The sequence below is a fragment of the Monodelphis domestica genome, chromosome 6 (genome assembly GCF_027887165.1).
Source record: "Monodelphis domestica isolate mMonDom1 chromosome 6, mMonDom1.pri, whole genome shotgun sequence".
NCBI classification, from domain to species: Eukaryota; Metazoa; Chordata; class Mammalia; order Didelphimorphia; family Didelphidae; genus Monodelphis; species Monodelphis domestica.
This window is the reverse complement of record NC_077232.1, coordinates 158491962-158513010: the sequence shown is the minus strand read 5'-3', so window position 1 is coordinate 158513010 and position 21049 is coordinate 158491962. Positions and strand designations below refer to the sequence as shown.

Here is a 21049-nt window from a genome sequence, read left to right as displayed (position 1 = left end):
ATAAGGGAAAGAGATTGAAATAACTAAATAATTCAGGAGAAAGAAGACTTAGTTAAAAAATTTGAATACAAGCAGATAAGCCCATAAGGAAGATATTAACATCGAAGGGCTTATGGTTGTTACAAGATTACCTATGAGTCCAAAAATATCTGGAAAAATATTGTAAGACAACAAAAATGAATTAATAATGAAGCAGAGGACCCTGTCTATATCCAAGAAAGCATAGAAATACATAAGGATATTCTGAATGACTCAAGAGAAAAATGAGAATGGTAAAAGTATGATTTATAGTTCATACAGCAGAAATAATCAGAAGACAAAAATTGAGTCCTTGGTGGCAAGACTATCCAACAAAACAAAAAAGAAAACAACTGGGAATATGAATACACAGAAGTAAAGGACATTCTGTAAGAGGAGAAACAAAAAGCAGTAATGTTAAAAGAACACATAATCCCTAAACATGAAAAATATATTTACCTCTAAGACATCTTAAGAAATATAGTCTTTCCAGAAGAACATGACAAGTCAAAAATCCTGAAGATCATAATGCAAAAAATATTTCAAGAAATTGTCAAGAACTTCTGAATGCATAAAACAAAGTGCCAGTCAAAAGATTCCACAAATTGCCTTAGGAAGATAGAGGGGGGGGACACCTTATACTCCACACTCCAATATACATAGTAGTTAAATTTAGCAATTTTAATAGCAACAAATTCTTTAAGCAACCAAGAGAATGAACTTCAAATAGAAAGGAAAGAAAATTCAAATAACATAAGGTCATTTATGCCCACCAGAACCTGGAGAAGAGGATGGAATATGTTCCAAAGATGCAACCCAAAGTGACAAATCCTATAAATCTCAGCCTAATCATAAAAAAGACATATAAAAAAAGAAAGGCATTTGAAATATTCCTACAAAGAAAATTATAAAGGAACATTTTTTTGCATATCCCTCAGAGGACAGAAATATAAGAAAATAAACAAATATAGTAACCATAAGGAAAATATAATGGGAAAAGTTATCTAAGTAATAAAGAGAAAAAAAAAGAAAAATTATTATGAGAAAGACATATATAGGATTAAAACAACAATAACAATATAACAGCTGAAATATCATTAAGGTATTTCTTTCTGAAAGTACATAATATGATAAAGGTGAGAATAGAACTTAAAGCAGAAGTTTTGATGGAGGAACAGTCCTGAAACACCTTGGACTAAATCTCAAAACACTGCCTTATAGGTGAATCAGTATTTTGTTTTATTTTGCTTTCTGGTGGGAATAGACTCTGGAATGGTAGGACAGATGAAAGGGCAATAGGGAAGAAGGAAAGAGAGTATAATTGTTGATATACCGTAATCAAGCCATTGGTTACATGTGAAGAGAATATATTTCCTCTCAGGAAGAAGAGAACCTACTGTCAACTAATGAGATGGTACAAGAGGTATTGAAATGGGAGGAAACAAAGGCTATATCTCAACTCATCGGAGGGAGGAAGTCTTACTGATAAATAATACCATTGTAGGGAAGAATAAATAATCCATATTGGGTGTTGGGGACCTGAAATGGATATGGGGTTTTGTTGATGAGAGAGAACATTACTGAGAGACTTATGTTAATAGCATCTTGCCTGAAAAAGGGAAATCAGAGCTCTTTGGGACAACTGACATCTGGAAGATTAGAAAGAATTGGGGTCAACAAAGATTCATGGTAAATGGGGAAAAAAATCATCATGGGAAAGATAGAGGTTAGTAATGTACCATACAGTAAGTGACAGATCAAGTTATATTGTTGTCCAACCATGTCTGACTCTTTGTGATCTTATAGATCACATCATGCCAATACTCTGGGAGATTTTCTTAGGAAGGATACTGAAGTGGTAGACCATTTCCTTCTCCAAACAGAAACAGAGGCTACGTGACTTTTCCAGGGTCACACAGCTAATCAATAAATAGCAAAGGGATAAGATGGAATCACAATGAAACCAGAAGAAAAAATTTTTTAATGAATCAGAAACTACTATACAGAGTTACAATCTAACAAAATTGAAAACTAAGGACTGGAGGAAAAACTTCAAAATTGCCCAAACTAACAAGACCAAATAGATATCATTGATAATTTCAAAAAATGAAATCAAGCTAACTAGAAAAGAACTACAAAAATGTCACCAACAAAAACAACTTCTATTTTTTACACTGTGATGGCTGGCTGGAAGGGGTAGGGAGAGGAATATGTGGAGAAACTCTGGTGATGTCAAGATAAAACTAAAATTTATTTTTTAAATGACATGATCTCTTCCTATAGTTAGTGTACAACAGATGTATTATATAACATGGTAACCATGGAAAATTCCTAATTGTTTTGCAGCACATAAGCTAATTACTAATCTTCCATCAGTGTCAGAAAATTTCTTATAAGTGATTTAATTTTGTGGATGGTTATTAAAAAGATTTACAGAATACTATCAGAACTAAATTATATGTGAAGTAGTATTCTGATGAGATATGAGTATTCAAAAGTGCTATAATTAGGGAAAATATTAATTTTAAAAAACAGGTAAAGATTTTACTTGTAAATGAACTTGTTTAAATATGTACATAACAGTTCCCTCTAAAAGACTTTTATTAAGTGTTATAAATTAAATGTTAATGCCTTATTACATTAAATCAGCAAGAAAAAGGTGATAAATTCTTGGTATCTTTCCATGGTTTTGCCACTTCTGACTTTGTATTACATCTTGTATGTGTTTTTTGAAGAACTCTTATCCCATAATTATCTATTTTACAACTAAAGAGCTGTAATTATACAAATTCTATAGTACTCAATTTCTGTTATATAGTTCTTATCCTTAGATTTTTCATCTGGTTTCTAGAATAGGTATACTTCACAATCTGGATTTAACTTACCTTTATACCCTATCTTATATTGTTAATATGATTCAATCATTTCAGTTGTATCCAACTCTTTGTCACTCTATTTAGGATTTTCTTGACAAAGATTCTGGAATGACTTGCCGATTCCTTCTCCAGCTCATTTTATAAATGAGAATCTGAGGCAATCAGGGTTAAGTGACATGCTCCAAGATCACATAGATAGTAAGTATCCGGGTCCAGATTTGAACTCAGGAAGACTCATCTTCCTGAATTCAGGCCATCACTCTATTCACTGAGCCACCTAGCTGCCCCACCCTATCTAATACTATTTCTCCTATTAGTTGTGTTTAACAAGCCCTGTGATTACATCCATAATAGGAGTACTTATTTCAGGCACTAAAAGGTTAAGGAGTTACTAAGTGTCAAATAGCTATGTAATGAGTTAGTATGAGTTAGAGCCAAGACTCAAGCCCAGATTTTTCTGACTCCAAGGACATTATTTATCCATCTATGGAGTCTTTTACTGTTTTTCATGTTCTCTTTATTCCAGCTGAAACAGTGACTGAATATTCCCCCTTTTCTTATCTGACCTTCTCATGCCTTTTATATTGCAAATGGGCTCCTCAACATCTCTTCCTGCTCAGTCCATTACTGTTTTCAGGTCAGGTTCTGCTTCTCTTAAAAAAAAAATCCTCTAATCTTCCTAGCTTTAAGTGAGAGAGACAGAGTCAAGATGGTGGCTTAGTAGCATAGAAAACCTGAACTGCTCCAAGAATCCTTTCAAACCAATCTTTAAAAAGTGCCTCAAAACAACAGGTGTCACAAAACCAACAACAAGACAGAGTGATGGGACACTCCTGCAAAAAAACAAAAAAACTTGAAAGTTAGATAGAAAGAGTTGATTTTTCACAGGATAAGGGGGAACCAGAAGTAAAACCACAAAACCTACCACACCAGGTTCAAAGCCTGGATATAGGCCAACTTTGAGATCCTGGGACCTTGTTTAAGCTTTAAGCCAACACCTCACACCCACCCCTTGAAATTACAAGCCCTGACAACCATCCACAGTGAGGTCCTGAAGTCCATAGGCTGTAGCCCTTTCAAGTCTGTTGTGAAACCCCTAGCATCAGGGGAAAATAGCTCACAATTCTTGAGTTCTGCAAGCCATCAGCAGAGGATACAGAATCAGTAGCTTTCAGAACTCCCAGTCCACAGGCAAAAAAAAAAAAAGCCTGAGAAAATGAACAAACAGTAAAAGAAATACTTGCCCATAGAAAATTTCTATGCTGACAAAAAGCAAAGCACTAATTCAGTAGGAGACAGTGAGATCAAAGCAATTACATGCAAAACTTCAAAGAAAAATGGAATTGGTCTCAGGTGCTAGAAGAACTCAAAAAGGAATTCAAAAATCAAATAACAGAGGTGGGATAAAAATGGGAAAAAGAAATGAAAGCAATAAAAAAAAGAAAATAATAGCTTAAGAAGCAAAATTGGTCAACTGGAAAAAGAGGCACAAAAATTCAGTGAAGGAAAGAGTTTTTAAAAAACAGAATTGACCTACTATAAAAGAGGCAAAAAAAATTCAATAAAAAAGTTGCATAAAAATAGAATTGACCAACTGGAAAAAAAGAAGCAAAAAAAAATCCTCTGAAGAAAAGAGTTCCATGAGAAATAGAATGGACCAAATGGAAAAAGAGGATCAAAAGTTAATGGAAGAAAATCAATTTTTTAAAAAATTAGAATTGTGCAAATAGAAGCTAATGACTTCATGAGACAACAAAAAACAATAAAACACAATTTAAAAATGAAAAAATATAAAAATATGGAATGTGTAATTGAAAAGCCAGTTGATTTTAAAAATAGATTAAAAAAAATCTAAGAATTATTGGACTACCTAAAAGTCATGATTAAAAAAACCACTAAACATGATATTATAAGAAATTATCAAAGAAAACTGTCCTGATATTCTTGAACAAAAAGAAAAACTAGAAATTGAAAGAATCCACAGATTGCTAAATGACAGTTCACAGGAATGTTACAATCAAGTTCAAGAGCTCCCAGGACAAGAAGAAAATACTACAAGCAGAGAAAAAGAAACAATTCAAATACCAGTTATGAATAAATCCTCTTTTCTGTAAAAAAAAAACACTTTTTTTTAAATATCAATGTCACTTCTCAATTATTCTTCTAACCCCTGTAAAATCCTACCTTTTACTAATTAAGGACCTTTATTTTTTTTAACAAATACTGACAAGCAAAATAAATCAACATATTGGCTATGTCTAAGCACATTTGTATCATTCCTTGCACCATAACACTCCATTATATTCACATGCCAACATTTGTTCAGATATTCTCCAATTGTTGGTCTCCCACTTTCCTTGCAATTCTTTGCCTTTACAACTACCAACATTATAAATATTTTCAAATATATGGGACCTCTATCTTCAGCATCCTTGGAGTTATGAGTAGTATGATATTGTTTGCCCAAAGGTGTGTCAAATTTAGTTGCTCTTTTAGTGTAATTTCAAATTGTTTTCCAGAATAAGAGCATTTAACAGGTCCTCCAACATTTTCTGCCTTTAGTCACCTTTGCTATGCTAATTGAATAGGTATTAAATGAATCTTTAGATTTGTTTTAGTTTTAATGGCTTTTACAGTTCTTTTGTAAACTTCATATTCTTTGACCATATATCTATTAGAGAATGGCTCTTATTTTTATATATGCATATCAGTTCCCCATGGTTATTAATCCTTTGTCAGTTACATTTGCTACAAAGATCTTGCCTATTTAACTGCTTCCTTAGATATTTCTCTAGATATTTTAATGGTCATATCAGTTCTAGGCCTCCTTTATACCTTTGTTTTTATTCTTTCCTTTGAGATTCTTAAGCTTTTGTTCAAATGAAATTTTGGGCTCATTCTATGAAGTACTTAACACTTTGATAGTCTGATTGACATGGCACTTAATCTATAAATATAGTTTTGTAGTTTGTCATTTTTATTAAATTACTATTGCTCAACCATAAATGGCAAATATTTTCTAGTAATTGAAACCTATCATGATCTGTAAACCATATCTTATAGTTGCCCTGAATGTGTCTTAGAAGGTTGACTTTCAAATATTTTAGTCATCTTATCATTATTTTGGATATAATTTTTCTATCTTCTATTAAGTGTTATTAGTAATATATGGAAAAGCTAATACATTTTGAGCGTTTGTTTCATGTTCTACTACTTTAATCAATCAATGAGAATATATTGTCCACTACGTGTAAGACTCTATATATTCAGCTCTGTGAATATAGGGATATTAATGAAATAGTTATTGCCCCACAAGGAGCTTATTTATTTATACATAAATATATGCAAAACAAATATGAAGTAATAGGGGTGGAACAGGAATAAGCACTAGTAGCTTAAGGACTCAGGGGGGAAAATCTATGTAGAAGGATATGCTTGTGCTGCACTTTTAAATTTTAACTATGGATTTCAAAATGTTATGGGTGGGAAGGATACCTTTGGGGTTCGGAAAGGATACGTTTTGCAAGAATGCAAGACTCCAAACTTAGCTTAAAGACAAAAAGAGAAATTTATTACTTTGGAAAGTAATGTTGAGAATGGCCAGGAGGATAGCAAGGTGGGACAGCAAGAAAGGGAGCAGTTCCTGGGAGGACAGCATGGATGGAAAGGCTGTCCCCCATCATCATCCCCCATCAAAGGACATCAGTTCTGGGGATTTTATACTCTTTACCACCAATGCTATGTTATGGTGTAGACATGACCTAGAGTATTAGTCCCTCAGGCATTTGGTGGGGTGAGGTGGTCATCTGACTGCGGCCTGCCTGGAGGCATAAAGATTCATCTCTTTGTCCATCTTAAATCTAGAGGACAAAAGAGGGTAAATATCTCAGGACCCTGGGTGGGGTCATTGGGTGTTTCTAGGTTAAGAGTCACAAGGATGCAAAGGCAAGTGAGTTTCCCTGATAATAGTTCCCCTGGATTTCTGGAGGTACAGTGCCCATGTCAAAAATACTGAATTGATTAGGGACTGTATTACAGGTATAGTCTGTGTAAGGGTACACGGTCAGGAGCTGGAGTTTTGCATATAAGGAATAGCTAAAAGGATAGGTTAATATCAGTGGTTTTCCTGAAGTTACAAGTTGTTTTGAATAATTTTTAATTAAATTCTTATCATTCTGAAATTAAACTATTATATCATTTGCAGAAAGAATATTTTGCCTGTTCTTTGCCTAGGCTTATGTACTCAAATTTTTGGTTTTATCAACATAGCTATTATTTCTTGAATATCAAATAATAGGAGAAATAATGTGATATATTTTACCTCGTTTTTCATCTTACTCTGTGACTTCCTATGCACTTACCATATTATAAACATATTTTTGGGGGGAAACAGGTATATTTATTTGCCTTTCCCATCAACCAAATTGTGTTCAGGTAGCAGTAAAGGTACTCAAAAGCATGGGTATTGGAGGAGACAGTATGTGTGTGACAGTATTATAACCCTAAAACCATACATTATTTAATTTTTATTTGCCTTGGCCTAAGTCCAGGCACTTAAAATATTTTTTGAATTTCAATTTGGGGCCTAATTATTTTTTGATCTCTTAATGCACAGGTGGCAAATACAAGAAAACAGTATAATTTACAGATTTCTCAATTAACAGAAGAACTTTCAGCACTTCAAATGGTATGTCAAATGCTATTATGCTATTACTTAAAAATTTTGTAAATTCATTTATTTTACTCTAAAGGCTAAGGGTTCTTCAATGGGTTCTGATGAAGAAAGTTTGACAAACTACATGGATAAATGTATTTAAGAAGAAAAGCAACAGTTTCAATAGCTTTTCTATGTGTAGGACTAATAGAGGTTAACAACAGTGTTTTTGAGACTGTCAACTGGAAAAAGCACAGAACTATTAAATAGTCAAAATCACTCTTTAATCAAGGGCAAAAGGGGTTCACCGCTAGTAGGCCTCAACAGCAGAGCTGCTGCACAGAGTCCGAGGATTGAACTCTGGCCACTCTGGTCACTGATCCCTGGGAGTGCTACCGCTCAAGATGGACCCCGAGGAACAAAAGAATTTAGGGAACATATATATCAATTGGGGAGTCCAGGGACAGGGAAAGATGATTGACTTCACTATAGCTAAAAAGAAAATGGGGTGTTCAAAACTACACTGACAGGATATAATCAAGCTTGGGAAAAGAATCATAGATAGAGGCTAGGGTGTAAGAGAAGGGACTGCTTCTAATGGATACTAAAGGATGGTTCCTGCCCAGGTGTGTGTCTTCTTGGGAAAGGTCTGATACAATAGAGGAGACTACCTGAGACAAAGAGGGTCCTTAACATATACTTAGTCTCACCCAACTAGGATTATCATTCCCCTGAAGGTCTCCCACTCAGTCTGAAACTGCCAACTTGGGTAGATTCCCATGGGAACAGGGAACAAGTACAACCTTTGAGGTCTCCAACCTATAAGCTAGTCCTGAAACTTGGGGTTAATCAGGTCTCGAGGCCACAAGTTTGGGATTCCTAGATTCCATATTGAGAAGACCAAAAAATAAAATATGCTTTTCCTAGTTTGGAGAAAATGTTCCCAATTACAATAATCCAAATATATTTCTCCCTTCTTCGCATTCCTAATTTATATTGTATCATACTTAATTGTATTATTGCTTTGTTATAGTCAAAGTATTAAAGGATTTAATTTCAAAACTAATTATCCCTAACATCTTTGCCAACCTCCTGTTTCACATTCTTCAGTTGCCTTTTAGATATCTCAAATTGGATCTGCCAAAGAATTCAACATGTTTAAAATTGAACTTCTTATCTTATCCTCCAAACCCTCCCCACTTTTTTTAGTCCTCTAGTACTTTTGAGAATACCACTATCTTCCCACTGCCTCAGACTTACAACCTAGAAGCATCTTCTCCTCCTTACTCTCTCAGTACCCCATATCTAATCTATTGCTAAGGTCTGTAGATTTTGCCTTTGTAACATCTCTCACACACACATACCCTTATCTCCTTTTGTTATGGGGGTTCAAATGTGTACCCCTGGTGTTCAGGAAGGATACCTTGTGCAAGAATGCAAGACTCCAAAACTTAGCTTAAAAACAAAAAGAGAAATTTATTAATTTAGGAAAGTAATGTTGAGAATGGCCAGGATAGCAAGGTGGAACAGCAAGATGGAAGGCTGCTTCCAGAACCCATCAATTCTGGGGATTTTATACTCTTGCAACAAATGCTGTGTCATAGTGTGGACATGACTCTAGAGTGGTCGTCACTTAGGCATTTGGTGGGGTGGGGTGGTTATCTGACGGGTGTCTGCCTGGAGACATAGGGAATGACCCTCATAAAGATTCCTTAGTTTAGGGAACAGACAGATGTCTGAGACTAGCCTGATAGTGTTATGGGCAGGAAGGATACCCTTGGGGTTCGGGAAGGATACCTTTTGCAAGCATGCAAGACTCCAAACTTAGCTTAAAAACAAAAAAAGAGATTTATTAATTTAGAAAGTAATGTTGAGAGTGGCCAGGAGGATAGCAAGGTAGAACAGCAAGATGGGGAGCAGTTCCTTGAGAGGACAGCATGAAAGGAAAGGCTGTTCCCCCAGATGACATCAGTTCTGGGGATTTTATACTTTTTACAACAGAGTTAGTCACTCAGGCATGAGGTGGGGTGATCATAGTGGGGTCTGCCTGAGGACATAAAGATTCCTTAGTTTTAGGGAACAAACAGATGTCTGATAGGATCGAAGTGTGGCCTGAAGGTGCATCTTTCTGTCCATCTAGAGGACGATCAAAGGAATATAGTCATCTCAGGACCCTAGAGGGGTCATTGGGTGTTTTTAAGCTCAGAGTCAGGAGGAGGCAAAATAAGGGAGTTTCCCTGATAATAGTTCGCCTGGGTTTCTGGGGTACAGTGCCCATGTCATCTCCCCCCCCCTCTCCTAATATGTAAGGGAAAAAGGGGATGATGGTCTGTCTTCTGTAACTTCTTCAGAGCTGAGAATGGGCGTAGAGATGTCCCCGCCTACCCCTTAGGGGAGAGAGGTATTGACTATAGGCCGTGTCCAGAGCATCAGGCTTGGATGGTTGCCGAGGTTATGGTGGCATCTGGCATCTGGGTGACTCCCATGAGTACTTTTACCCTAGAAGCAACTAGAGAGGTGACAAGGTTACAAATACAAGGTCCACATATCAAGATACCCCCAATTATCAAGATGATAGGGATAAATGGGGCAAGGAGGGCATATAGCCAGGATTTCCAGGAGGATGAGCCAGGAAACAGCTTTCTACGGGCATCAGCCATCCAAGTGGACACCTCATGTAGCTCTTGACATCGTATTTCCATTTTGTGGGGATTGTTGATATTCCAAAAAGGACGCAAGAGAGATTTAAGATAACAAGGAGGAGGGGATGGAGCTACTTATTCCAAAGTGTCCTTAGGTTGGGTCTTTCTCCGGAAGAGGAATTTGAGATCTTCCAGTGGCTCACAGGAATAAGTGGCTTCCGTTCCCCCTTCACCACCTGTTTCTGGAGGGATAAAGGGTTTAATACGAGAGACATGAGTCCATGTATTCTGCCCCTCTAATTTTACAGCTGTAGGAGTGGACAAAATAACCCTATGGGGGCCCTCCCATCGGGATGTTAAGTGGTTTGATCCACTCCATGTCTTCAGATATACCAAGTCTCCTGTTTGCACTGGGTGTAGAAATTTCTCTGTATCCTCTGTTGAGGATTTGGGGAGGATCTGATTAGCTTATTCTCTCAGTACCTGGTGGATTGGGCCAAGTTGTTTAGAGAACCGAACAAGGCTGTGTATTTCTGTATCTAAAAGAACATCAGAGGTTAGAAAGGGTCTCCCATACAGCAGTTCAAATGGACTCAGCCCTAACTTTGCCCGGGGAGCAATTCTGATTCTGCTTAGGGCAGTGGGGAGAGCTTGGACCCAATCAATCCTAACGTCCTCACAGAGTTTGGTGAGGGCTCTTTTTAGGGTCTGATTCATACATTCTGTGTTCCCTGAAGATTGGGGATGCCAGGCTGAGTGTAAATGGTAAGTGATGCCCAAAGCCTTAGAAACCATCTGAGTGATCTGTGAAATAAAGGCAGGACCATTGTCACTCTGAAGGGTTTTTGGAAGGCCAAACCTAGGGATGATTTCATTGAGCAAGGCCTTTGTGGCATCTTGTGCTTTCTCTGATCTGGAGGGAAACGCTTCAGGCCAGCCTGTGAAGGTGTCTACAAAGACTAAAAGGATCTTGTACCTCTTACAAGGTGGCAAGTCGGTGAAATCTATCTGCCAATCCTCACCAGGTGATGCCCCTCTCCTCTGGACAGGCTTAAGGAGGGGAGGTGGCCTAAGAGCTCCAATGCTGTTGGTTTGGGCACAGAGGGCACAGGATCTGCAAATTTCCCGGATGGTTTTGGAAATGCCTTTGCCTGTGAAAAGTGGCTTTATCAGAGTGGTTAGTGCTTCTCTGCCCAAGTGTGTGGAGTTATGTAATCCCATAACCAGTTTCCACATTAGATTATTAGGGAGCAGCAAAGGTCCAGAGGAAAAATGCCATCATCTGCTATGTTCAAGGGTGAATCCCTGAAGTTCTGCCTGTGCAATTTCCTCCTCAGTGTACGAGGGAGAAATGCCCTTTGGTATTGTGGGGTGTCAGTGGGATTAGAGTCAGAGCAGTCAAAGAAGTGGCTCTTGCAGCCTCTTTGGCTGCTAGGTCTGCCCTATGATTCCCTCGGGCTATGTTGGAATCTAGACCCTGATGTCCTCTGCAGTGGATGTCAGCGATTTGGCTGGGTAAAGTGACTGCCTCAAGTAAACTCAGGATTTCCTTCCTGTGTTTCAAGGGAGAGTTTTTGTTAGTTAATAAACCTCTTTCTTTCCATATAGCCCCATGAGAAGTCCATGAAAATATTTGCCTTTTTCCCTCCTGCAAGCTGCAATGCTCTTGTGAGGGCGATCAGCTCTGCTTTTTGTGCTGAAGTCCCTGGGGGGAGCCCCTTTGCATCAATGGTGGCTGTCTGAGAGACTATGGAGTACCCCGCTTTCCTTACCCCATTCTCCATAAAGGAAGACCCATCTGTATACCAGCTGACCTCTGCCTCAGGTAGAGGAGAATCTTTAAGGTCTGGTGGGCTGGAGAAAGTGTGGTCTATCAATTCCTCACAGTCATGAGAGGTGGGGTCTCCAGGAAGAGGGAGGAGGGTAGCTGGATTCAGTGTCCTGCATACCTTCAGGGTATGTCCTGGGTGTGTCCAGTAAAAGAGCCTGGTACTTAGTGAAGAGGCCCCCAGAAAGCCATCCATGACCTCTAGCTTCCAGAATGCTGAGGACCCGATGGGGTCTAAAAATTGTGAGCCTAATTTTTTTCATAATGTCCCTGCCCAGTAGAGGACATGGGGAGGAAGGAATAACCAGGAATATATGTTGGAATAATTTATCTTCATGGGCACATGTTAGTGGTGCCTTTTCTCTACAGCTAAGAGTTTTTCCCCCAACTCCAATTACCTTATGCTGCGAATGGAATGTAGGACCATTGTGAGTTTGGAGAACAGAATATGTAGCTCCTGTATTTTTTTTCTAAAAATCAATTAGAAAGGTAACTTTCTTACCTTCAACCTTGAGAATAACCCTGGGTTCGGCCATGGAGATGGAAACTGGGAGCGCGTAAACCCTAGGGCACCCCTATTCCGAGTCCTCAGGAGACTGGAGGTCAGGAATGTGCCTCTGGGGTCGCTGGGGTCTCTGGTTGGCGGAGCACAGCCGTTTCCAGTGTCCTTGTCGGCCACAGGCTGGACGTTTCCAGTGTCCTTGTCGGCCACAGGCTGGACACGGAGTCGTGGGCAGTCTTCTCTTCAAAGGACAGTCCTTCAACTAGTTCCCATCCCGTCCGCAAGTGTAGCAAGAGCCCCTTGGCCTCTGCCCATAGGTCAGAGAGGTGAGAGATGCTGTGAGGAGTTTCTCATGTCTCTGTTCTCCTGTCTCAGCTAGGTCCCTGTTGTGAAAAACCTTAAAAGCAGCATCCATTAATTGGTTAATTGGAGTCTGAGGTCCCAGATCCAGCTTTTGTAGTTTTCGCCTGATGTCTGGGGCAGACTGCCCTATAAAGTGGAGCCTTAAGATAAGTTCCCCCTCATCAGTGTCTGGATGGACGTTGGTATATTGCTTCATGGTTTCCACTAATCGGGACAGGAAGAGGGCTGGATTCTCCTCCTTTCCCTGAGTGATTTCTTTGAGCTTGTTGTAATTCACTCGCTTTCTAATCCCTTTCTGCATGGCCTCAAGGAGACAGTCTATCATATGATCTCTCCTAAGTCTGTCCCTTTCATTCATATAGTCCCATTCAGGATCTTGCCCTGGGACTGAGGTGGCACCAGGAACTCCTGCCCATGTGCCAGCTAGGGCCTTCTCATCACCTATTTCTACAGCCATGTCCCAGATCCATTTTTTCTCATCTGGGGTGCAACAGGTGGAGATAATAATATGCAGATCTGCCCAGGACAGGTCAAACTGCAGGGTAAGGGATTTAAATCCCTTAATGAATTTGGTATAGTTCTCTGAGTAGCGACCCAATTTCTCCTTCATCTGGGATATATCAGTCATAGATAAGGGAACATGTACCTGAGCCAGCCCATCTGGTGAGGGGACTTCTCTCATAGGGAGGAGGTGGGCCCTGTCGCCATAGCTCAGTCCAGTCCGGGTGTGGAGTGGGCTTGGTTAAGGAATGGGCAAGGTAACATTATCCTTAGGCAGTGGCGGGTACAAAAGAATATTATGGTTGGGAGTAGAGAGAGGAGTGGTCTCAGGCTCTGACCCCCGAGATTAAGGCAGAGGGTTTGGAGCTTAGGGTTGGGGAGAGGAACCAAGAGGATCTGGAGGGGATTCTGTAGTAGAAGTTAGTTTTGGGGGGGAGGGGGGGAAGGCCTTGACTGCTCCACAGCCAGCAATAGGAGATGTTATCTCCCTACCCCTCACAGAAGCTAAATTGCCTGGGAGAGCTAAGTCATCCAGAACATCCTGTTGGGGACTATCCCCAGAAGGGGTCAGTAAGGAGGTGGCAAGGCCCATGCCGTCTTAGCTCAGGATTCTCGCTGAGTTTAATGAAAGCGTAAATGTAGGGAGTGGCTGTCCATTTTCCTTCCCTTCTGCAGAACAAATCCTGTCTGATGGTGTTATAATTCAGAGTACCATGGATAGGCCATGTCTCTTGATTACCAAGGATATAACATGGTCAGACAACATTACAAAAAGAAATTAGTTGCTTTTTCTTTAAGCTGTTAAGTGCCAAATTTTTCCAATTTTTAAGTATACACCCCAAAGGGGAATCTTGGGGTATGCTCTGTCTCTGTCCCATTTAGATGTGGAATTGGCCAATTCCACACCGAGGATCAACAATTGTGGGTCCACAGAAGTTGCCCGACCAAGAGCACTCAGTTTTAACACTGAGGCAAGCACTCAGTTGAAAACTGAGGCGGCAAGGCTTCCCACACAACTTAGAACTGTCTTCCAGTATAAGGGGTAGCCGACAGATAGACCCCAAACTCCAGCGGCCAGACTGATCTGGGGCCGATGGGAGAGAGAGCATGAAAGAGTTCCCACAAAGATATCACCCAAAAGATGGGAGTTTCAGGAGTCAAAGAAAAGGCTCCTTCCTATTTGAGAAGCCGTGTCCTCGTGGACGTTCCAGAGTATAGGAGTAGCTTTCAGGAGAGCCAAAAATGTTGGGCGTCAAAAAGTTATGGGTAGGAAGGATAGCCTTGGGTTCGGGAAGGATATCTTTTGCAAGCATGCAAGACTCCAAAACTTAGCTTAAAAACAAAAAAGAGATTTATTAATTTAGAAAGTAATGTTGAGAATGGCCAGGAGGATAGCAAGGTAGAACAGCAAGATGGGGAGCAGTTCTTTGGGCATGAAAGGAAAGGCTGTTCCCCCAGATGACATCAGTTCTGGGGATTTTATACTTTTTACAACAGAGTTAGTCACTCAGGCATGAGGTGGGGTGATCATACTGGGGTCTGCCTGGGGACATAAAGATTCCTTAGTTTTAGGGAACAAACAGATGTCTGATAGGATCGAGGTGTGGCCTGAAGGTGCATCTTTCTGTCCATCTAGAGGACGATCAAAGGAAGATAGTCATCTCAGGACCCTAGAGGGGTCATTGCGTGTTTTTAGGCTCAGAGTCAGGAGGAGGCAAAACAAGGAAGTTTCCCTGATAATAGTTCACTGGGGTTTCTGGGGTACAGTGCCCATGTCAATAGGATTGAGGTATAGCCTGGAGGTGCATCTTTGTCCATTTTAAATCTAAAGGATGATCCAAGGAGGACAATCATGTCAGGGTCTATTTGGGGTCATTGGATGTTTTAGGCTAGGAGTCATGAAGATGTAAGGGAGCAAAGGAATTTCCCTGATAATAGTTTGCCTGAGCTTCTGGAGGTACAGTGTCCATGTCACTTTTATACCACTATCCCAACCTTTCCAGCTTTCTTACAACTGACCCCATTATAGGCCCTCATCCAATGATGCCAGACGGACTATTTGCCCATTTCTGATAAGACCCACTATCACCTGACTGTTATGGGGTTCAGATGTATACCCCTGGATTTGGGAAGGATACCTTTTGAAAGAATGCAAGACTCCAAAACTTAGCTGAAAAACAAAAAGAGAAATGTATTAGTTTAGGGAGTAAGGTTGAGAATGGCCAGGAGGATAGCAAGGTGGAACAGCAAGATAGGGAGCAATTCCTGGGAGGACAGCATGAAAGGAAAGGCTGTTCCTCCATGAGGACAGCATGGATGGAAAAGCTGGGGATTTTATACTCTTTACAACAGATGCTATGTCCTGGTGTGGATGTGACTTAGAGAGTGGTAAGCCCTCAGGCATTTGGTGGGGTGGGGTGTTCATCTTACTGGGGTCTGCCTGGAGGCATAAAGATTCATCTCTTTGTCCATCTTAAATCTAGAGGACTTTCAAAGAGGATAAATGTCTCAGGACCCTAGGGGGGTCATTGGGTGTTTCTAGGATGCAAAGGCAAGGGAGTATTTCCCTAATAATAGTTCACCTGGGTTTCTGGGGGTACAATGCCCATGTCACTGACTCTACAAATTTTCACTGTCTGTTCCTTATGCCTGAAATGTTCTCAATTCTAGCTTCCTTGTTGGCTTTCCTTCAAGTCCCAGCTAAAATTTCCCCTTCCGGAGGAAGCCTTTCTTGATCTACCTTCTTTCTAGTACCTTCCTTCTGGTGAATTATCTTTTTATTTATCCTATATATACTTGGGTGTATGGGGTTATTTCTTTGAATATTGACTCCCTAGTAGGCTGTGAGCTCTATGAGAGCTAAGACTACTACTTTTCTTTGTATCCTCAGCACATAATCTAGTACTTGGAATGTAGAAGGTGCTTAATAATGTTCTTTAACTGACTGACTGAATAAAGCATTGAATAGTAGCAGAGCCTAGATTTGAACTGTATTCTGACTCCAGTTTTCAGTATTCATTGTACTATGCTATTTATCTATGTGTGTTTGTAGAAAAGATTAAGGTTCCAGTGAGGACATCTAGACAGAGTTTGGGTAGAGTCAGTGATACAGCCTGGAGAACAAAGAAATAAGTGTCCTGGACCTCCTCCTTCAAAACAGAGGTTCTGAGAGGATCCAGCTAATTAAAGAGAGGGGCTGCAGGGTCACAGGACACTTCCAGTTGTATAAAAAAGGCACAGCTTGAAAACAACAGGGATCACCTAGGTGAGCCAAGGCAAATTTATTCTTTCTCATGAGAAAGGGCCCACACCCAAGTATGGCCAGTGTGCCTGGGCAGCAGAAAAACAATTGCTTATATGGTCTCTAATGTGATATCCCTCACCCTACCTCTCTCCCTTTCACCATTGGCTGGTGACCATGGACTCACAGTCTCGGCATGAAGTTCTAACCAGTCACAATCATACACATACGTTTTATTCCTTATAGGCCAGGTGGGATGGTCTATTCAGCAAACTCAGGCTGGCTTAGGGTGATGAGGCTTTGGAAAATTAGATGCTTCTAAGGAAAATAGAAACTTATGTGCTTATTTCTACATTTTGAGAGAAGTACATCATTCTGTATATTAGTTCCCTCCCAGAGGGAGAAGCTTTTTCCTAGCTTTATTTTACATTAGATTTTTCATACACTATCAATTCTAGCCACATTGAACTTCTAGCTTGTTCCTGATTTTTTTCTTATATTTTTCTTGTACCTCCTGGGCATTCATACAGGCTGTTCTCCATATTTGAATGTACTTCATTACTAAATGTTGATTCTTTCTTCTAGGGCTGGTCCATGTATCAACTCCTCCCTTGAGTGTACCGTGATTCTCTCACCCCTCTACTCTGCAAATTGAAAGTGTTGAATGCAGATGCTATGCTCTGGTCTTTCTCTGATCTCTGAGCTAGGAATTTCCTCTCTAGTCTCTGACTATTGCTGCCCCTCCCAGTCTTCCCAGCCTCCTCTAGAGACTACAGATTGTTATATGAAACAACTTAACAGCTTCTGGATGCTGGGCCTCCCAGGATACTCCTTAAATGTCTTTAACCCTGCCCACCTTCTGGCCTCTCTTCCGGTACCCAAACACCCTGTTGCTGTGTGGTAGTCCCAGATTGCAATCCTCTTCCTTTGACCTTTTATTATTGCTACTTTAGTAGACCATTGAATTCAAGTTGACAAAAGTGATTTTTCTGATTTGGATAGTATGTGACCAGCAAGATGAAGGACTAGAATTTTCTCCAAACCTCCTTTGTTTTGTATAAAACAAAGTGCCAATGGAAAGATTCCAAAGATTGCCTTGGGGGGAAAGGTTAGGAGGGTCACTGTAGGGGGAATGTGCTATAAACACCATAACACATAGTTGTTAAATTTAACAGTTCAAATGAGAGATGACAGATTCTGTAAGCAACCAGAATAAAGACCTCCAGATATAAAAGAAAATAAATTTGAATTTTGCGAGATTATTTTTCACTCAAGGCAGCTAAGTAGCTCAATGGATTGAATACAGGGCTAGAACTAGGGAGATTCATCTGCCTTAATTCAAATCAGACTCCAGACACTTATTAGTAACTGTGTGACCCTGGACAAGTCACAACTCTATTAATCTCAGTTTCCTCCTCTATAAAATGAGCTAAAGAAGGAAATGACAAAGCACTCCAGTGTCTGCCAAAGAAAATCCCAAATGTAGTTACGAAGAGTCAGACATAACTGAAAACGACTCAGCTACAACAAATTCTATACCCGTCAGATGCTGTAGAAGGTTGTAAGACTCTACGGCTTGTAAGACTCCATCACAGGGTCGGCCAATCCTGTGAGATCCTACGTGGGGTAACGAAAAATGAAGAGTAACAAAAGAAAAGACGGACACTATATGAAAGAGAGAAATAGTGCCAAATTTATTTGCTTCACACAGAACTTTTATAGGCAAAGACTACTTAGACAAAACCCACAGGAATTTATGACTCTTCATTCCAGAAACCCTAACCTTGGTCCAGGGATAGGCAGGTGTTCAAAGGTTAATCCACATCTTCCTCTAATGCAAAACCAAACAAGGGGAGGAGGGGCAAACAAGGGGAAGAGGCTCCCGCCTTATCACAATTTGCTTTTCATAAATGTTATCCTGCTTCCTTCATGTTTACTGTTCCATCCTTGGTCCTGGGATGGGTAAAGGTAAATCCACATCTTTGTCTGAAGCAAAGACAAACAAAGGAAAGAGGAGGCTTGCCTCGACTACAGAAGGTAATGGAATAATGATGTTAGCATTAATAAAAGAGAATTGTTTGAAGCATTCCCACCATAACATCAAATAAACATACAAAAACTAAGCAGATTGTTTGCTTTACAGATACTCCAAACAACAGAAACACAGAAAAGGTAGACAAATAAAGAAAGCAGAGAAGGTACAAGTTTCAAAAAAATAACCTAGGGAAACTAAAATAAAATCTAGAAAGATACCTATGAGGTTAAAAGAAACAACAACAAAATAACAGAGGGACCACTGAGAGATTCCTTTATAAAAGTATACTAGAAGACATGGATTTAAGTAGAAGCTAAAGAGACGACATGATTGTGGAGGAAAACATCTAAAATAACATGGACCGAAAACTTCCCAGTTCCCTTTCTCAAGGTGAATTAAGAGAGAATGACATGCTCCTATGGATAGTATCCTATTTGAGGAAAGGGGAAATCAGAGCTTCTGGAGGCAACTGATATCTAGAAGGGTGGGAGGACATGGACACAGAGAGGAAATTTCATGGCACAAATGGGAAACGATAATGGGGTTGATAGGGGGTAGTAATCCTGAACAATATAGGACACTGGTCAATTTCTTCCATAAGACAATATACCTCCCAATTTCATTAAGGAATTCATAGCTCTAAGAGTGGAACACTACTGAAAATGATGGGGACAGGGCATGGGCATGATCAATAAAGTAATAGTATAGAAGCTAAAAACGTTTCTGATTATGTTTGTCTGATAATTTTTACTATATTAGTATATTACTATATAAATATATTACTATATTTACTATATATTCATTTCTGCATTTCATATGATTCTAAGGAAATATAATATTATAAAATGTAGTTACAATAAAGATAAAGTACCAGAAGTCATTAACAACATATAATCTCTTTTATAGACACCTGTCTTCAAATCAGCTTCCTCCATAGATTTATTTTTAGTGCTTCAAGGTATCTAACTAATAGAATGATGATTTTAAAATTCTCTACTTTAGACTCAGTTAATATTGAATTTTATTGACTAATCTGATTCTTCCTAAGTATACAGAATTAAATCTTTTACACAGAAATGTTTTATGTAAAGAAAATATTTTCAATTATTAATTTTTAACTGGCTGGATAAAGGGAAGGATTGACAATATTTAAATGAAAAATTCTTTGACTTACATGACTATCTAGTGGCTTTCAGTACATCTCCAATCTCACAAAGAGCTCCTTAAAGCTTTCTGGTTTTATCTTTTTAAATGATTCTGGAAAAACAGGAAAAGACAGATATGGCATGAAGAAATTCCTATTTTTTCCCCTCCTTATAATCTCCAAATTTCCATCTCTTTCCTCTTGTTAACTTAGAGCTTCTAACTACTTTTTTATTTTGAAATGACTCTACATGTTGGAATATTGGTCTTTTTTTTAGCAAGTTGAATATTTTCATATGTGGCTGAATTGTGCTAGGGTTATTGATTAAATAAACTTAAATTCTCTTCTTTGTACTTCCTGTGACAGTACTTCAATGAATTTGTTATCTCATTCATATGAATAATTCCTTCAACAGTGAAGATTACAGTCTAACTACACTTTCACATCCTGTGCAATTCTTTTTCATTGTCTTCCATAGATCTTTCATCTAAGATCTACCCAGTGAGGTGGAAGCTTTCTTCAATATATTCTTGACCATTCTCTTTTGTTCTTGCTACAGAACTAGTCAGATTCCTTTTCCTGTTAAAAAATGCCTTTAAAGTTATTAAACTACTTACATCATCTGAATATTTGATGTTTACATGTTGTTGTCTACTAGTTTTATGGAGTAAAAAATTAGTAGTGCACTATTCATAATTATAATTAGCATTAGGATTAGTAGTAATAGTGATCATTTCTAATCAATTATCCCTGTAACTCTCCCACATAGATTATGTCAGGTAGGTGCTTCAGGGAAGAGAGAAAAGAAGCCTATCTCTAGATAACAAGCAGTAGAGGCATCCTCTCCCTGAAATAAATAGACCCTTCCCCCATCAAATCCCCTTCTTTATTGCCTTCAGTGCTTTTAAATGCAGCCAGAAAAACACATTTCCTTTTCTTTCTCAATTGACTTGCAATCAGCATTTCAAAGGTTAAAATTGCAGAACAGAGAAGACCATGGAGCCTAGAAGATATAGTATGATAATCTTCCCTGGGAATTAGTCCCCCTATCTAGGAAGACTTTGATATACATTGGCCTTGTACATTCCTAAAACCTAACTAAACTAGCTGGGAACTAAAAGGGTGTAAGGAGTATGTCAGATAAGAAACCAATGATTCAGACACAGGTGGTGGTGAACTCAAGGCACCATTGAATAGATTTCCTATAAAATAAGGATTCTTCTTGTAAGCCAGTGGGCATGGCTG

General features: G+C 39.2%; 1 protein-coding gene across 10 annotated transcripts in view; it reads left to right on the top strand.

Annotated features, from left to right (window-relative positions):
- Nucleotides 1–21049, top strand: part of SCLT1 (sodium channel and clathrin linker 1) — a 205783-nt gene that overhangs the window by 95846 nt on the left and 88888 nt on the right. For 9 of the 10 annotated variants that reach the window (XR_008912889.1, XR_008912890.1, XR_008912888.1 and 6 more), the window contains exon 14: nucleotides 7510–7581. The exons of the other annotated variant lie outside the window; for it this stretch is intronic. Coding sequence is in view for 5 of the 9 variants with exons in the window: in XM_056802701.1 (XP_056658679.1) it covers nucleotides 7510–7581 (72 nt within the window). In the remaining 4 variants the exon portion in view is untranslated. The remainder of the gene's footprint in view (nucleotides 1–7509; nucleotides 7582–21049) is intronic. 10 annotated transcript variants of the gene reach the window in all.